Source organism: Cucurbita maxima, unplaced genomic scaffold (genome assembly GCF_002738345.1).
Source record: "Cucurbita maxima cultivar Rimu unplaced genomic scaffold, Cmax_1.0 Cma_Scf00015, whole genome shotgun sequence".
Classification (NCBI taxonomy): Eukaryota; Viridiplantae; Streptophyta; class Magnoliopsida; order Cucurbitales; family Cucurbitaceae; genus Cucurbita; species Cucurbita maxima.
The window spans coordinates 3,122,088-3,138,360 of NW_019272031.1; the positions used below are offsets into that span (position 1 = coordinate 3,122,088).

Here is a 16,273-nt window from a genome sequence, read left to right on the forward strand (position 1 = left end):
TGAGTGGTTTTTGGCGAACCGAGCAGGTGCAGGTGAGAACACGCAAAGATAAGCAAGGCGACATCGCGACGGATTCTTACTTACTGACTGAATGGGGTTGGTCGAGCTTCGAACCAACGAGCGCCACACCGCCCGCCACCCTTTGTCAAACCAAAAGAGGAATTCTTTTTATAAACAACAAACCAATTACTTGACTGTTTCTTCTTCCGTGAAATCGGGACAATTGGCTGCATCCGGTGATCCCTCTAATTTCTGCGCGGTCTATTTCTTTGATGAAAGCAGCAGCAGCAGCAGCAGCAGTCCGGTGAATTGGAGACAGAACTGGCTTTGAGCCTTTGATGGAGTATTGATTTTCGTTCTTCAGGAGGTAATTCTTCTTAATCATGCTGTATTTTATCTGCAAATCTGATGGCATTGCCGGATTTTTGGGGGTTTTTGTATAATATCCGTAATGGATTCAAGATCGATTAATAACTTAGTTCAGTTTTATGTTTGTTTTTTAATCTCATTTGACTTGATGTTCAAGAATCGACGATTGTTCCCTTGGTGGACTAGCGTATTCGTGTGGTTATTTGGTTACTAAAATCTCATTTCCCTTCATAGTTTAAAGATTTTGGTTAAGTAGTTTTGAAATTTTAAGTTGGCCATAGGAATATCATAGTTGCAATCTTCTCAATCTGTGTGTTATGGTAAACTATCTGATCGATATCATTTTTGCTTTCCGAAAATGCTTACAGCAATACGGCCAAGTATGAGTTGCAGCTGCTTCGGCTCCTCTAATTTGGAGAAGAAGCGGATCTCTACTCGTGCTGATAAGGATTTGGACAGTAAGGACTTGAATAGGATTTCAATTTTCCGTCATATTTTGTAAAGAACTTATGCATGCTGTTGGGCTTAGTATTGTATGTTTGATGTGATTTTCTTTTTGCTTTGTTTTTCTTTTGCCTAGCTGACTTGCCTGAGAATGTTAAACAATTCTCCTTCAATGAATTAAGATCTGCTACAGAGGATTTCCATTCAAATAATAGAATTGGACGCGGAGGCTTTGGAGTTGTTTACAAGGTAAAAAGAATTTGTTTATGTCAAGTGAATGCTCAGTCGTCTAGTAATTCGATCATACGAGGGGAGATTGTCTGCAGGCACTTCAACTTTTCACATGGTTTTTGCATCTTTTTGTAAATTCTTTGCTTCTGTCGGTTGTCAGTCTGATTTTGTGTTGTTTAGAAGTTATAATGGAGGCATGTAAGAATCGAGCTGATATCAGTCATCTGGCTAACCTAATGATGTGTAATTTGAGTTACTTTGATATTATGCAGTACTCAGAAGTTATTTCTTTCCCTTCTTCCTGCATGTGTATTGAATCTTACTGTACGGAAATTTTTTGCCAGGGTGTATTACGGAGAGGAGTACAAGTTGCAATAAAGAAACTTGCTATAGAGTCTAAGCAAGGGGCTCGGGAATTTTTGACAGAGATCAAAACCATTTCAAATGTCAGGCATCCAAACCTTGTTGAGTTGATTGGATGCTGTTCTCAAAATGCTAACCGGATTTTGGTCTATGAATATCTGGAAAATAATAGTCTCGACCATGCCTTGTTAGGTATTTAAGATGACTTCCAATCAAACAACACTTATCTTTGCTCTTCTTTATTTTATTTTCCTTTTGGAGATGAGTAGGCTCTTTGGGGTGGGGTTGGGAGAGGGAGGACAGCATAGGTCTGTTTATGTTATATGCCCTTTGAGCACTTTCCATGTGGTTTGGGAGGATGCTACCTCTTTCTACCATTCCACACTCAAAGGAATCTACGAACTTGCAGCTTTGTAGTAATTGTGATACTCTTAGAATTTCCAAATACGTGAATAAGCATTGCAGGCAATAAAATTATTTTCTTCTTTTCTTTTGTGTAGATCATAAGAATACGGGTGTTGTACTGGATTGGGGGAAGAGGTCCTCAATTTGCATTGGTACTGCTAGGGGCCTTCAATTTCTTCACGAGGAAGTCGTTCCACATATTGTGCATAGAGACATCAAGGCTAGTAATATACTCCTTGATAAGGACTTCAATCCGAAAATTGGTGACTTTGGATTAGCTAAACTTTTCCCGGATGATATTACGCACATTAGCACAAGAATCGCAGGAACAACGTATGTCATATTACGAGCTTTTATTTTGTTGTTCTTTGTTTTTTAATTCAACTATCCATACTTCTATTACATTGTTTTCTTAATGCTTATGTTACATCTTACTTTGATATTGAATTGTATTAATGTTTGTAAATCAGTCAGTTGTGGATAAAATTGCCTCGATTTGGTTTTGGAGAGATTATTTTCTATATTGTTTCTCTTGATTAGAAATCTACATTTACTTAGTATATGGGTTGTAAGGAGGAATATTGGCTAGAGGTTTATATTGACGACTTCAAGTATGTAGCGTAGAAGAGAATACAAAGAATGCAGAAAGTACATTCTCAAAGCACTGCCTAAGGTGGTTAAGTTTACTATATATATATATATAGCTTTACTAGATATAACCATCTACTATATATAACCATCTACCATATATAACTTTATCAGGTATATCCATATACTATATATAACTATCTACCATATAGTATAGCATTTTACTATACATATTTATTTACTACTTATGACCATTTACTTTATATGTCATTTACCATATATAACTTTACTGTGTATAACCATGGAGTAAGTTATAAATAAGCAGCAGACTCTATAACCTAACCGTTTGAAGCTAGGGTAAGGTTTTGGGGGAAATTGTTGTGTGGGGAGCTTGGCTATGGAATTCTTTGTTCAGTTCCCAATAACATGAAAACACAAAATATAACTATATTGCAATATCAAAAAGAAATTACAATATTAATAGCCTTTTGAGAGGGCTATCTTTTTCTCAAAGTCCCAGACTGAACCATCCCCAATATAATCCTTCTCTCTAAGATCTTCAACTCTCCCTATTTTATAACCGAGCCACCCTTGGCTAATTACTAATATGCCCTACTACTATCCTATTGATATTCTCAATATACCCCTAGTATGTACTCTCACATTCTTTCTCAAAAGAGTTTTGTAATTGCTTTTCTCTTTGATTTTCCGAATTTGAAGTGTTCCTTGTTGCACCTCGAAGATTTTTGTATATTTTATTTTCTCTAACGATGTATCAGTTTGTTGTTTAAGTAGAAAACACCAATTTTTGTCTAATTTCTTTCATTGCTTGAGGTGAACTTACTCGGTCCTTTTTCTTTGTATGGATTGAAATTTTTTTACTACCAATCAAGTTGCTAAGTTTCCTTTCTAACTGATGATTATCTTGATAAATTGCATCTATTACAATCTATTCAAGCCATGGAACTTCTTGAAGCTATTTGTAGTGGTAAATTATTGGAATTGGTGAAGTGGTTCTGGTTATTTCAAAAATTTCTATCATCTTGTTTGATTGACAGTCTTTTTTTTGGATTCTCCTTCATCAATTCAGATATAGCGAAGAGATGTAGTGTTATAAATTTACAACAAGTCTTGGCAGTAAGGGTGAAAGAGAAACGGTTGCCATTGGGTAGTGAAGAAAGACAGGATTGGAAACTGTTGCCATTGGGTAGTGACAAAAGACAGAATTGGAGGAGATTTGATTCTTAGGTTATGGAGTCTGCGCGAGATTTATAGTTTACTCAATGATTATAGTAAAAACTATACAATATATCATAAATAGTAAACAACTATGTATAGTAAAAAGTTAGTACTATATATGGTAAATGATATAAAACGGTACTAAATAATTATAGTAAAAAACTATATCTCCATAAATAGCTTATATTACTAGATGGCTATATATATTAAACTGAACTATATATATACCCCTGATTTATATTTATATTTATATTTATATATATATATATATATACTCCAGTGCTTTGAATGTACTTTCTGTATTCTCTATATTTTCTCGTACTGGACGTGTATTCTCTATATTTTCTCGTACTGGACGTACTTGAAGTCATCAATATAAACATCTAGTCAATATTTCTCCTTTGACATATTATAAAATTTGTTTCTGCATCCTTTTTTTCATAAATAAAACTTTATACATTTGTGTGGTTTATACATGACACGGCAGCCCTACAAGATAAGGTAGGGAGTGGGAAAAGCATAGCAAGACAGGCTAAAAAGAATGGTAAAAGAAAAAGAAATCTTATCTGGAACATCATTCAGGTGCCTTCAGGAAAGAATTCCGAGGTTCCAACAGATTGGGTTTCATCTGTGGGTCTTAGATTTGCTAATTTGTTTAGAACTGAATTACTCCAATTCCTTGAGACTGATATGATAGACAAGTCGTGCATGCATTACGCCCCACACCCTTATTCGGTTGTGGTTGAATTAAATTTTGGGTGAGTGTGCATGGAGGGGTGTTTTGAGTTTACCAACAGGATGTGTTCCATAGACTAATACATTATACAAGGACCACTGGTTTCGACCAGTGATCAATACGACAATTTTTATGTGACGATTTTTATTTTCTCCCCTGGAGAGTCACACTAAGAACTCTTGAATGGTTTGCTGTCTCAACCAGGTTTAATTCAATCTCACGTTTTTGAGTCATATATCTTTGTTATGCTGCAAGATCTCAGCCGATGAAGAGAAAATTCATCATTTAATGTGTTTTGTTGTATTGATGTCATTTCTTATTGTCTGCAGTGGTTACTTGGCCCCAGAGTATGCACTGGGAGGTCAGCTAACTCCAAAGGCGGATGTGTACAGCTTTGGAATCCTCATCCTTGAAACAGTTAGTGGTAGACGTAGCAGTACAGTTTTCGGGGGAGGAATACCAATACTCTTGCTGGAACAAGTATGCTCGTTCGTTCATATCCAAATTTACACCGTCCTTGCGTTCTTATATACTGCCCATTTCCACTAGTATTTAACTGTCTTAACATAGCCGTTGGCCTGGCTTCGGGTACGCAATATACCCGATCGTCGCCTAAGACTCAAAATTTATGAATTTGTAGATTCTCGTTTCGAGTTTTGAGTTCTTGAGCATTGAGTGATTGTTCCATGCCTTAAATCTGTTGAAGAACATGCCAAATAGATCCTATCTAGATAGAAATTTTCAAGTTCAACACAAAATCTTGTATGAAAATTTGATACTAGAATTCTTAGTTCAGAGCATTTTGTTTTCTGTTCTTATATGGAATCTATTGTTTTTCTTTACCAGCTATGTTGTTGCTTACCATCAGTAATTGCCGTGAAACAGGTGTGGGAGTTATATAAACAAGGAAAACTTTTAGAAATAGTGGATTCTAGACTAGGAGATTATCCTCAGGAAGAAGTGCTTAGGTACATGAAAGTGGCTCTTTTCTGCACACAAGGGGCTGCAAGTCGACGGCCAGTGATGAGTCAAGTCGTCGACATGCTTACGAAGAAGATCAAGCTTAACGAGAAGCTACTTACCGCACCGGGGTTCTACGGAGGCTCGAGTGACGTTCCTGGTAGTAGCAAGAAGACGATCTCCAGCACTTCCACCAGCAACACGGCTTGCTCTGCAGTCGTCTCTATAACTCAAATCACCCCCAGATGAAGAGGCTTAAGCCACAACTTCTGCAAATTATTACAAGTTAGCTTGAGTTCATGGATATTAGTTTAACTTGATTCTGTTGTAGCATCTCATTGTTCAAATTATTGGGTAAATATTAGCTTTGTTTTGTTGGTTGAGACACCAAGTTGCTTTGCAACTTATTAAGAACTTTTATCACCTGGCAGTGGCATTATGGTAATTTTGCTAACATCGTTCACCGTCGAAATGAATGGCCTTCACCTGACCTTTCGGAAGTTCGAAAATGAACAATTTTAGATGATTTGTTTCTAATAATTGACGATTTTCAAATGGAAGATCTAGAGTCGTGTATAGAAATTTACACAAGGACGATTATATATTTATATAATGAGAGACAAAATTCATAATTCAAAAACTAAAACGTTTATCAAATTGATACACTTATAAAAGTGGATAACATTCGTATAAAACTTAAAATTCAGTCCTTATAATTTTAAAAATTAGAAATTTGACCCTGTAATTAGATAAAATTTCATAAATATTCATTATATATACTATTTTTTTAAATATTTTTATCAAATTATAAAAATTAATTCTGTTATATATTTCAAAAAATTATCCGACAAAATTCGTAATTAAAAAAAAAAAAAAAAAAAAAAACATAGCAGCAAAACATACAAGGTAGTTTAGAAGAGGAAATTACGACATTAGCCTTATCTCACGCCAATTGAATCCAAAAATCAAAACCCTGAACCAAACATATTCTTCATTCATACTGAAAGATTTCTGAGAGCAGGTCTTCGATTGTTTTCACTCTTCCACCAACTCCGTCGGATTTTTTTTTGCTCCGACGATCCTCCCGATTTCAGAACTCCGGATTCCCTCTAATCGCCCTCAAAGCCCCTTGCTTTTCTTCAATGTTACGCTCCAGAGCTGGAAGATAAGCTAAGCAGCTAGCTAATTGGTCGCCTGGGATCCAGCGATGATAGTCAGGACGTACGGCCGTCGGAATCGTGGTCTTCCGAGGTCTTTTTCCGACTCCTCTAGTAACGCCATTCACGATTCCTTCGGTGATTCTCTATCTCAGGAAAGTTCTCAGGACCCGCTATTTGGCATCGCTTTCTCGTCACAGGACTCCTCCACTAAATGGTCCACTTACGATTCTGAGCCCTACGGTACAAATTCCTCCCAGGGTTCGTTTTCAGCGAAACCTGTACGGTCCTCTTTGGACGATTCACTCAACAGAGGCAACAAGAAGTCCAAGAAAGTCAAGATTGATAAAAGGGAACTTGAGATTCTTCAGTGTTCTCAGCCGGCGATTCCTTCTACATCGACTTTGATGGAAGCCCAGGAGTTTGGGGAGATGATGGAGCACATGGATGAGGTGAATTTCGCTTTGGATGGGCTTAGGAAGGGTCAGCAAGTTCGGATCAGAAGAGCAAGTTTGGTATCTTTGTTATCTATTTGCTCTACTGCGCAGCAGCGGCGGCTTCTACGGACTCATGGGTATGTAAAATTGTTATGCACTTTTGGTTACTCACAGTTTATAGGTTAGGATCGGAATGCAGAAAACTCTTCAATTCTGTAATTTGTTTGCTAATGCTCAAGTCATGCAAGGTTTTTCTCCTTCATTAGAAACGCTTTTTGTTCCTCATCCTTTCCCCAAATTGCTCTTTAGAAATCTCTTATGATCATGAATTCTGTTGATTTAATGAGAATTACAGGAGTTAGTAGTGAAAAAAATTGAAAAGGTTAGTGTGTCCTTAAATTTGAATTTTACTGGTAATATATCAAAACTGCGGGGAAACATCTGTTTAGGACCGTTGTAGTGTTCCTTTTGCTTTCTCGACTACGCTGGGCATGACATTGGCTCGAGATCTACCAAAATTTCTCACATGGTTATTCCCCCAACTCAAAATGTTGGATTTATAAACGAAAGTTCTTAGATTGGGCAAGGAAACAAACCTTTCATTGGAAAGTTCAATGGAAAAGTGAAGGAAAACTAAAGGACTTAACAGACCCCTCCATTTGAGACGCCTGCAGGCACCTCGAGTGCTCTACATTCCGCGTTGCCTTTCTGATGGCCACACAGATTGTACTTCTGGTTGCTTTATCTTATATTTTATGTTACTTCATTTTTTAGTGCTAGATGTTGCCAATTTATATCTGAACTCAGGCATATTCTTTTAGGATGGCGAGGACCATAATTGATGCTGTTTTAGGTCTTAGCTTCGACGACTCAGCCAGCAATCTAGCTGCTGCGACTCTCTTTTACATTTTGACCGGTGACGTAAGTGATCCTGCTCTTTAACATATTATATTCTTATTAATAATTGATATCGACGATCTATGGTTTTTAAGATTATGGTTCCGTTCGCTGAACTGTAATCAATAATGTTTACTTCTTTTGTGTTAAGCTCTCGAATCACAGACATGTTTTCTGATAATGATAAGGCTCTGAAAGTATTTCATTTCACAATCTCAGGGTCAAGATGATCACCTTCTGGAATCACCAAATTGTGTTAGTTTTTTAATTAAATTGTTGAAACCAATTCTCTCTATGGCTACTGAAGTGAAAGCACCAAGAATTGGCCATAAGCTTTTAGCACTTCGAATGGATTCTGATGCGTTACAAAGTACAACAAAAACATTGGACTCCAGTTCTTCTGCAATTTTTTCAAAAGTTGAAGAAATTCTTGTAAGTTGCAAGGAGATAAAATCAAGATGCATAGACACCAGCACAACTGATAGACCAGAATTGTGTCCAAAATGGATTGCATTACTGGCTATAGAGAAAGCTTGCTTGACTACCATTTCCCTTGAAGGTATCTATCTATCTATCTATCTATCTATCTATCTATATATATATATATATATGAATTGAATAAGTCATTAACCACAATGAATGAAGCCTCCTGATCCGGGCTTGATCAACGAGCTTGAATATATAGATGCTCAACTATTGTTCAGATACCATTTTTGGATTTCTATCCTGCTAACATTTGAAGAGTTTCTTTTTAGACGTTCGACTATGAATGCTCTGTTTGCTAAAAGTTCTTTCTATCCGTAACATCATGCCTTTTTTAAAGATCACGGGGATTGGGTTATTGACAATTTTCTATGTAGTTTCTGTATATGATCTAATTACTAATTTTATATTATCAACTCACTTTCTTTGAGGGTAACTAATTTCTCGTTTCTTTGAAAAAGTTATGGATTTGAATCTACGGCTTGAATGTCATTATCTTGCAAGAGTTACTGCAGATGGTTTAAATAGTTCACTATCGTTCTTGGTGTCGTAGCTAACTTCACAACCATACGTTCTTTCTTTTTGGTTTTTAATTTTACTTCGTATGTTAGCCATGATGTTTCACATGTCTGAACTATGCCAATACAGTGTTCTATATGCTAATTCTTGTGAATCTTCTGTCATCCTCTCAGAAGCATCTGGTGCTATAAGAAAAACTGGAGGCGACTTTAAGGAAAAATTACGAGAGCTAGGAGGACTTGACGCTGTCTTTGAGGTTGCTAAGGATTGCCATTCAAATATGGAGGTGAGCTTGTATGTTTTTTGGGATCTCATTACTGTTTCATTATACAAATCTGCAGTAGCTACAATGTGGGGAGGGAAATTTAGGGAAGGATCCATGCCAGTTCTTTGTTTGGGAGGGTGGGGATGAAAATTCTTAGTTGCAGTTTATGTGACAAGATGAGATTTGCATTGGTGTCCCTTTTATTAGGCTCTTTTTTGAATGCCTTGTATATTCTCACAATTATATTTAGTTAAATCAATAGGTATTCATCCCATTCCCTTTCCATAACATTGAATATAGGGGTTTTCCTTTCTAACCATTTTAGATCAAATACTTGCGGTGTATGAGAAAGATCGTCTTTTGGACGCACTTTATTTTAGAATTGTGTAAAACGTATTTCGCTGTCTACACAGGATGCAAGACATGAAAACTCTCTGCAGAGCTTGGTGCTACTTTTGAAGTGCTTAAAGATAATGGAAAATGCAACGTTCCTTAGTAAAGATAATCAGGTATGCAGAAAAGTCATTTTTCTCTTCATAAATTAACCAAATTCTCGGTTCTTAGGTGTGATATCCCACATTGGTTGGGGAGGAGAACTAAACACCCTTTATAAGGGTGTGGAAACCTTTCCCTAGCAGATGTGTTTTAAAGTCTTGAGGGGAAGCTCGAAACGGAAAGCCCAAAGAGAACAATATCTGCTATTGATGGACTTGGACTGTTATAAATGGTATCAGAGCCAGACACCAAGGAGGCTGTTCCTTGAAGGGGGTAGACACGAGGCAGTGTGCCAGTAAGGACGCTTTACCTCGAAGGGGGGTGGATTTGGTGGGAGTCCCACATTGATTGGAGAAAGGAACGAGTGCCTGCGAGGATGTTGGGCCCTGAAGGGGGGTGGATTGTGATATCCCACATTGGTTAGGAAGGAGAACGAAACACCCTTTATAAGGGTGTGGAAACCTTTCCCTAGCAGACGTGTTTTAAAGCTTTGAGTGGAAACCCGAAAGGGAAAGTCCAAAGAGGACAATATCTGCTAGCTGTGGGCTTGGACTGTTACATTAGGACTTCGTTTCAATTCATTTCTCTAATTCACATTAATGACAGAGTCATTTGCTTGGAATTAAAAGAAACTTGGAGCGACAGGGAACACCACAATCTTTCACGGAAATCATGTTAAATATCATCAAGATTCTTTCAGGTAACTAATTACTGGCGGTTTTCTTTTCAGTCTCATCCAATATTTCTTTTTTCATAGCTATGTTATATGGATCGATGACATGTACTTGTAGGTCTGTATTTACGCAAAAGTTCTCCTGCTGGTTTAAATAATGAGAAGTCGGCTCATCTCCTTGATGGGTCCTGTAATACGTCCAAAGTGTTTGCGGAGGCAGATGGTGAATATCATGGTTTTCCAATTTGAACATGCTGTTTTTATATATCATAGCGCAATATCTCTTTCGAGATGCAGCACCTCATATTCCATCGCGGTAATTTCCATGTAGTTTCTCTTACATTTGCAGCAAACAGAAAGATAACTCTATCAAGCAGTAATTCAAAGACATGGTGCAACACCAAGAGTACTACGTTTGACACGAGCTCCATTATATCCCAGAACATGAGGAGTGCCACGACTCGGTTAGACAATTCTCTAACAACTTCTGGAACTACCAGGACTTCGTTGGTGAATACCAGTTTCTTCAAGATGAGTCAGAGATCTTCCACATCTGGTTCATCCAGTGTAACATCAAGAAGCGCGGATACTGGAGCTACTCCTTTGAATAATCAACCTGTGGGGAAAATTAATCATCTTGATTTCATAGAAGGTTGTGAGCTTGCCCTTTCAGAGGACCAGGATCCGTTTGCTTTTGACGAGGGTGATCTTAAACCCTCGAAATGGGAGTTACTTTCAAAGAAAGAAAGTAAATCTCGGGCTAAAAAAGCGGTGGTCAAATTTAGAGATCTCGAAAATGGACGTAATTCTCAGGTGATGACACGTGAGAAAGAATCAATTGGCGGAGAAAGTCATCACTTCAATGAAAGTTCGTGCTTAACGCCCTTTAGTGAAGAGAGGTTCAGTCTAGTAGCTGACTGCCTTCTTACTTCAATCAAGGTTTACTAATATTATTTGAACTTTTCTATTGCATGGTTTACGCATTCATACAAATTGAGGTTTTTAATGTTAAAGTTCACGGTGATTATTGAGTCGAATACCTTCTTTTTGGATGCCTTTATTGATTACTGTAACGGCCCAAGCTCACTACTAGCTGATATTGTCCTCTTTGGGCTTCTCCTCAAGGCTTTAAAATGCGTCTGCTAGGGAAAGGTTTCCACACCCTTGTAAAGTGTATTTTGTTCTCCTCCCCGACCAATGTGGGATTCTCACAATCCACCTTCCTTCGGGGCCCAGCGTTCTCGCTGGCACTCGTTCTTTTCTCCAATCGACGCGGGACCTCCACCAAATCCACCCTCCTTCTAGGCCCAGCGTTCTTACTGACACACTGCCTTGTGTCTACCCCCTTCGAGGAACAACCTTCTCGCTGGCACATCGCTCGGTGTCTGGCTTTGATATCATTTGTAACAGCCCAAGCCCACTGCTAGCATATATTGTCCTCTTTGGGCTTTTCCTTTCGGGTTTCCCCTCAAGTCTTTAAAACGCGTCTGCTATGGAAAGGTCTCCACACCCTTATAAAGGGTGTTTTGTTCTCCTTCCCAACCAATGCGAGATTCTCACCCTTACTTCCTATGCCAATTGAAATTTACAATTCGTAGTGGCCATGATTTGTCCTTCTTGGAGTATGATCTGCCTCAGTTTTAAATTTATGAAAGATTTTCTACTCCCATGGATTTGGATAACATATTACTAGTTACTCTGTACACATTCTAACTAGACTGTCCTCTCTTTTACAGGTTTTGATGAACTTGACCAATGATAATTATGTTGGCTGTCAACAAATTGCTTCCTGTGGAGGAATGGAAACTATGTGTTCACTGATTGCCAACCATTTTCCTTCATTCTGTTCCACTTCATCCACCTTAAATGACTTAAAAATGCATACATCATATCTCAAATTTGAGCCTTCGAACGACAATCACCTAACCGATCAAGAGCTTGATTTTCTTGTTGCGATTTTGGGCCTGCTTGTGAACTTGGTGGAGAAGGATGGTCATAACAGGTCCATGTTGCTTCAGTTTTTAATACATTCATTGGGCTTTCCATCTATTATCCTCTTCATCGATTCATGTGTTTTTCGAAGTTCATTGTACATTACTATTCAGTAGGACGATAACGGTTCCTCCCATCATAAGCACTTGTATCGCATTACTTGAATGCTCCTGAATTAAGCATCTGGAAAAATGAAAAAAAAAAAAAAAATGATTGCTTGCTAATGCGTTTGATTGTTTAACTTAACCTTCACATATCGTCTAATATAACTAATATAACCGTCGCAGGTCACGGCTTGCTTCGGCTAGTGTTTTGATACCCAGCAGGCATGGACTAGAACAGGGTCATAGCAATGTTATTCCACTTATATGTTCCATCTTTCTGGCTAATCAAGAAGCAAGCGACGGAGTCGGAGACGGGCAGTCTTTGCCATGGGTCAGTACTTTTTGATTACTTCTCTTTTATCTTTTTTGTTAATGGGCTAGTTAATAATTTTTTAGTTAGTTTAGATTTGTGTAATTATGGCTATGTGGGTAGGATTAGACTGTAGTTCTGTGAGGTAAAAAACCGTGAGGCTGATGCGGATACGTAACGAGCTAAAGTGGATAATATTTGTTAGCGGTAGGCCCATGTGTAAATCACGAATGGTAATGGTTTTGGATTGACGTGATATCATTGAGCAGAATGAGGAGGTAGCTCTTCTTGAAGGTGAAAAGGAAGCGGAAAAAATGATTGTTGAGGCTTATTCAGCGCTACTTCTAGCATTTCTTTCGACTGAAAGGTTAGTGCCTTTCTCTTAATCTTACAACTGAATAAACTTCTCTTGAGGAATTTGTTCATGGATTTTTGTTCTTGTTTTCTCAGCCATGGCATACGCGATGCAATCGTCGACTGTCTTCCAGAACACAAACTATCAATTCTCGTGCCAGTTTTGGAGCGATTCGTGGTATGCACATATTCATTCGACTTGCCATTCCTAACGAACACGCATGAATCTGGCATTAAATGAAAACATGAAATACTCCCAAGATGGATGATGGGTTTTTCTGGGAATGATTATTTGATTGCATATTCATCATCCATTTCATGGCAATCTGTTCGATCTAACACGATGCATAAACTGTGTGAAATGACTGAAAATTCTTGTGTAGATAATATCATTTCTTGTTCTTGTTCTTGTTCTTCAGGCGTTTCATTTGACATTGAACATGATTTCCCCGGAGACACATAAAGCCGTAACCGAAGTGATTGAATCATGTAGAAAGTCCTGAGAATTGAATCATGGAGATTCTGTAAATTCTTAACCTCCGTAGGATTTCTTATCCTTAATTCATACCCCCACAGAAATAGAGAAAGCAAGCGGCAACATACGGACGAACCCAGAGGGCTTATCACTCATGTTGCTTTCTTTCTTGTTTAAAATTTTCAGAGGTGTCTCTTTCTCTATCCGTTTTGAGTTCTTAATTTTTTTTTCCTTCTAATTTTTTGGTAGCTTTTCTTCTTCCTTGTATACAGAAAAAACTATAGTGAATGAAATCATTATTCGTTTTCGAGTTCGTAATTTTTAACCCGTCTCTTCGTTCTTCCATATCTTTCAAGAACAGGTGCCCTCGATTGTTCCAAAAAAAAAAAAAAAAAAAGGAACAAAGGAATCATGGCCCACCAGAACTATGGCATCCAAGTCAAGTTGAGTAAAGTCAAACTGAGGTAGGTCGATTGAGTAAGGTCAAACTCAGGTAGGTCGATCATCGCTCATCCCTTGTGTTCGGAAGAGAGGACTGATTTTAGTTTGAGCTCATTGTTTGATGATTCATAATGAATTTGATTCCTAACCCTTTCTTCTACGGATGAATTTAATTAAAATAGCATCATAAAATATTTTTTTAGTTAATTAATTATTGGAAATGTGATATACAATTATGTAAATAAAAAAAATATTAACAAAATTTCTCTGATAACAATAATTTGAACTTATTAAAAAAATGAGATGCTTCTTTGTTAATTTTAATTTTTTTTTTATGATATTTTAAATAATTTTTCTAAAGAATAAATTTTGGGTATTTTACATTAACATTGAGCTAGTTGTTCTTTGAAGTCATCCCCTAATGTCAAAGAAGTGTCGAGATCAGCATCTACTCAAGAAGAGAGCATAAGGCTGGACAGGACATGGACAACACAATGAATGAAGTTACAACATGACCAGCAAAGTGTTAGCGTAGCATTTGTCACATGATGGAGGCCAGTTGAGAAGTTGGCTGAAATGTAGTGTCAACACGGGACTGAATAACAAGCTTCTAAGTCTTGATTTCAAAAAGAGATGTGGCTCTAACGAGAGAATGTCAAGTTACAAATCTCTAAGAAATTCATTGAATATGACAGTTTGGGCTATGATGGCAAGCGCGCTCCCCTAGCTAAGATGATGAATGTCGATGCTAGTTTTTTTCATAGTTTGTCTGGTGAGTCTCGGGCCGAGTCCAAAAGTGGGTGAAGTTACGTCCATGGAAGGATAGCCCACAACCATTGGGCAACTTGTTTTTTGTCGTGCTTATATTGCAAGTCTCGGAGACTGAGAGAAGGTCTGACAGTGGGATAACCCATAAGTTGTGCACAAATTTCTGTTTTCATTCTGAAAGCACGAACCAGTCAACGGATAAATCGAACAACCAATTTGATATTCGGGTCATCATTCGAGACGATGTCGAGATTAAGTGGGGGAGAATGTTACAATCAACGATACGACTGTGCCTCGAGAAAGTCATCGAGGACGATGACTAGGTTAAGTGGGGGAGAGTGCCACAACCTTACTAAGAGAAAGTAAGTTGTGACCCCCACACACAAGACAAACAAGAACTAGCCCCCATCCAGCCATGTGAGTGCCAAGATTGAGAAGTGCCACGATGCAACCGAAGAGGATGGTGCATCATCTAACACACCAAGAATGTGCATTGAAGCTAAGCCGAGACATATGCAAGGTTTGAGAGAAAGGCGACACAAGTGTCGAAGACAAGCTCGAAGATGGCTGGGTAGGGCCTCGAGTCATAACCTCATAAGTTAGGTTTCAATATGATTTTTGGCATGTGGCTCTGCATTTAAGTCTCTTTGTATGAAAGATGAAAACTCACCAAATTTTGTGTCAATCGGATACTTGAGGGACTACGCACGGGGCTGTATGTCCGCTCGCCAAAATATCGTCTACTCGAGAAGGATTGAACATGACATAGTATGTATTATAGAGGGAGGCATGATGTTAACTCTCCACCACCTCTGGGCCTTGTGACCTAAGTGAGCTACCTGTGGCACATGCGTGTCACAGTGAGGGCAAGTGGTCCAAGACGAGTGTCTTGGACGACTTCCTTTGAAATGGATTTTTCAGGGACAGTACCGAACGACACGAGTGTGTCGGTATTGCGTCCCAGCCCATGTGTTGGAGGTTGGATTATGCATTCGCTATCCGAAATGTATGCCATAAATGGTTTAGCATGGACGCGGGAGAGTCTAATGCTCTAGCAAACATGAATGAATGGATGTTTGGGATGTCCAGCTAATATGATTGACACATGGGTCAATTCCCCACGGATGTGTCCAAGCAAGCCAAGATGGGCCAAGTTGTCCCGAGACATGGGATGACATCACGATGCATGGGTCGTGTTGTTGGAAATTGAGATGATGATGAGATGCGACATTGTTGTGTTCCAAACGATTGAACATGCACGCATGTATAAGCGGCGTGTGAGGCCGAACAAGTTTGGATTCCACATAAGTGATGTTTGAATCGAATGGAGAAGGCAAACATCACAATAGTCACACTCAATGACATTTTTCCTCGGACAACAACTTTGAATGCAAGCTTCCATGATCTATAAACGTTTTCGTCGATAAATATCATTGAAGTTCAAGGTTCAACCTAATATGCAATATGAGGTACTGAGACGGGTGATCGACACGCTCACGATGGTAGTAAGAGTAAAAATGAAGACAAGGGCTAGCTCAAATACTAAAGAAACATAGTGACACAGCATA

The 16,273-nt window shown here is 38.3% G+C and overlaps 2 protein-coding genes across 3 annotated transcripts; both read left to right on the forward strand.

Moving 5' to 3' along the window:
* On the forward strand, positions 1 to 5,807 carry LOC111490137 (putative serine/threonine-protein kinase). Its single transcript, XM_023138644.1, has 7 exons — positions 1 to 367; positions 738 to 827; positions 950 to 1,062; positions 1,389 to 1,599; positions 1,908 to 2,145; positions 4,705 to 4,855; positions 5,261 to 5,807. Exons 2-7 carry the CDS (start codon positions 752 to 754, stop codon positions 5,582 to 5,584), a joined length of 1,113 nt encoding a protein of 370 aa, XP_022994412.1. The 5' UTR covers positions 1 to 367; positions 738 to 751; the 3' UTR covers positions 5,585 to 5,807.
* A 480-nt stretch (positions 5,808 to 6,287) lies between these two features.
* On the forward strand, positions 6,288 to 13,817 carry LOC111490088. Of its 2 annotated transcripts, none has more exons than XM_023138567.1 (13): positions 6,288 to 7,066; positions 7,751 to 7,850; positions 8,046 to 8,385; positions 9,002 to 9,114; positions 9,507 to 9,602; positions 10,195 to 10,288; positions 10,380 to 10,484; positions 10,593 to 11,200; positions 11,998 to 12,263; positions 12,541 to 12,688; positions 12,937 to 13,034; positions 13,118 to 13,199; positions 13,441 to 13,817. In XM_023138567.1, the coding sequence occupies exons 1-13, from the start codon at positions 6,543 to 6,545 to the stop codon at positions 13,522 to 13,524; spliced, it is 2,658 nt and encodes an 885-aa protein (XP_022994335.1). In that variant the 5' UTR covers positions 6,288 to 6,542; the 3' UTR covers positions 13,525 to 13,817. The 2 variants fall into 2 exon arrangements, with proteins under 2 accessions (XP_022994335.1, XP_022994336.1); XM_023138568.1 differs by having other exon boundaries at positions 10,611 to 11,200.
* Positions 13,818 to 16,273: the final 2,456 nt, after the last annotated feature.